Here is a 2638-nt window from a genome sequence, read left to right on the forward strand (position 1 = left end):
TAGAACCTGCAGAATGGACTCATGACAGGACGGCGCTTGCAGATGGGTGCGGGCGTGCCGTCTGTTCCAAAATGTGCTACCCCCTCGATGCAGGATAGAGGACCTCCCGCTCTACCTCTCTCTGTAGCTCGCCCGGTTCCTCGAACCGCACGAGGCACACATGCTGAAGGGTGGTGAAGTGGCCTCTCCCTACTTTCTCCTCCTCTTTTCTCCTCATGGCACGGCGCTGCTTCATGAGCGACTTGGGCGCTTGTGCTTTTTTTATACACGGCCGGCACACACACACTAATCAACACGCATGAACACCTGCACACATTCTCGGGCACCGATCCGCCCATCAGGAAGAGGCCCCCTCCCCTCCCCCGCTCCAAGGGAAAGACGCATAAGAGAAATAAAGGAGTCTTGCTCACTCTGCGTTCACCACACTCGCAGGCAACCACCGCGCGCGCACCGCACCGCACCGCACCGCTCACGCTCTGTACGGCTGAAACTGCTGCACAGCACACGCGCACGCAACGGAGCGATAGATAACTACATCAATGCTACCAACCCACAGTTGTAAAGGTTTCGTGGATGCCCAGGGCAGGGTCTTCGTGGATGGCCGCGAGTACCCCATGGCGTCTGGCATTGTCGCCACGGAAGACGTAATCCAGACGAACATCAAGGCCATGGCGCACACAATTGCGAAGGACTACAAGTCGCTCAGCCACCGCGACGCTCGTCTGTCACCCAGCACGGCGGAGACCGCAGAGGCGGCAGAGGCGGCAGAGGCGCCGATCAGCTACGACAACCCGCTCATCATCATCTCCGTGCTCAAGGGCAGCTACATCTTCACATCCGACTTCATCCGCTACCTCGGCGACTGCGGCCTGCCGCACGTTGTCGACTTTGTGCGGTTGGCCTCGTACAACTCGGGTACAAAGAGCACCGGCCAGATCTCGATGCTGGCGGGTCTCAGATTCGAGAATCTACGCGGCAAGCACGTACTGATCGTCGAGGATGTGTGCGACTCTGGGCGCACGCTGCGCTTCCTGCGCGATTACATCATGGAGAAGCTCCAGCCCAAGAGCATCAAGACGCTCGTGATGGTGAACAAAGAGCAGGCGGCCCGCAAGGTGGACTTCGATCCGGAGTACTTCTGCCTTGCCGGCCCAAACAAGTACATTGTCGGATACGGGTTCGAGGTGAACGATCGCTACCGTGACTTGCGTCACATCCTCATCCTGCGGGACGGGGAGGCCACCCGTTACCCTGCCAAGCTCTGAGCTCGACGTCACACCACCGGAGTGGAGGGAAATGTGGAGGCGGCTGAGTGTGCCGGAGTAAGAGAAGTAAGGGAGCCTGCGGAGAAGACGCTTGTGCACGTGTGTATGCCCCCAAATCTTCGCGAGGTGTGTAGTTTCTGCTGCGGCTAGGACGGCGCTCGACGCAAGCTGGACCACAGAGGGGGAGGCACCAGTAGGGAAGAAGCGCACTGCTAGCCACAGCCACGCACACGCACACGCGAAGGGGGTGGGTGGGGTGGATGCGTTTAGCAGGCTAATGCGCTCACAAAACGTAAAAAAGGCATTATTCTATGCTTATTGGCTTTGGTTTTGCTTTCTTCGATCGTCGACGACGTGCGCGCTTCTATTCGCTTCCCCTCTTCATTTTCTGTCGTATTCATGCTGTTCGACGTGGGCACTATGGAGCTGGTCGATCAGCAGACAGAGGTCAGGGAGGGTGGAGGGGGGACGAGGGACAAGGCTGGAGGGAGCTAGCGCGCGAGAGGCCAGAGAGGTGATTGAGTGGTTCTCGAGTGCGCCTCCGTGCTCACAGGCCTACACCTGGTGAAGTGTTCAGTGCTTCTTGCGTGGGCAGCGAGCGCGCTGCTGCTCTTTTCTTGCACCTTCACCTCGCCACTCTCCCTCTTCACGAATTCGCTGACGCGTAGTGGTTAACGCCGTCTTTCTACGCCACCTCCCCCCTCCTCCGCCTCTCTCATGTGAAAATGACCGACCGTAACGGTGCTGACATCTCCGTGTGAGCACTCCTCTTCCTGTTTTGCCTTTCCTCCCCTTCTTACCTATCTTTCTACACACGCATGCGCGTGTGAGTGTGTCTCCCAGTCGTCTTGCGCCCTCCTTTCTGTTTTGTTCACGCATCCCCCTAACCCCACGCCGGAAGTTGATCTGGCAGTGGGGATGCTCTTTTCCGTGCTCGTTGACCTACCATATCTCTGTGGGCGCCCCTCTCCTCCACTGGCATTCCCATACTCTCCACCTCTGGCGCGCTACCCTCCTCCCTTCGCCAGGTCGTCTACTTCCTTTTGCATCCGATGTTTATCCTTCGCTGTTACGTTCTGGAAGAGAGGGGAGGGGAGGGGGCCGCGGCGGCGCCTTGCCCGACTTCTCCCTGTGGTCTGGTGAACACGCACTCTTCTCCGGCGCTCTCGTTGACTACCTTGAATGAGATCCGTACACACTCACACGCACATCCACACAGGAAGTAAAGCACGGAGGCACACCAGTGCGTGTGCTTGTGGGAACACCGTACACTCGTCTGTCGTTCTCCCGCCCCGCCAGTGAACGCACTGACGGAGCGACGAAGGCGTGCATGACGAACATAAAGAAAAGAGGCGTGCCACGAGGGGTGTTCA

At 58.5% G+C, this 2638-nt stretch overlaps 1 protein-coding gene across 1 annotated transcript; it reads left to right on the top strand.

Annotated features, from left to right (window-relative positions):
* Positions 1–539: 539 nt before the first annotated feature.
* LDBPK_210990 (xanthine phosphoribosyltransferase) lies at positions 540–1265 on the top strand (the record flags this gene model as incomplete). The annotated part of the gene is made up of 1 exon (XM_003860568.1): positions 540–1265. The coding sequence occupies one exon, from the start codon at positions 540–542 to the stop codon at positions 1263–1265; it is 726 nt and encodes a 241-aa protein (XP_003860616.1).
* Positions 1266–2638: the final 1373 nt, after the last annotated feature.

Source organism: Leishmania donovani, chromosome 21, assembly GCF_000227135.1.
Source record: "Leishmania donovani BPK282A1 complete genome, chromosome 21".
NCBI classification, from domain to species: Eukaryota; Euglenozoa; class Kinetoplastea; order Trypanosomatida; family Trypanosomatidae; genus Leishmania; species Leishmania donovani.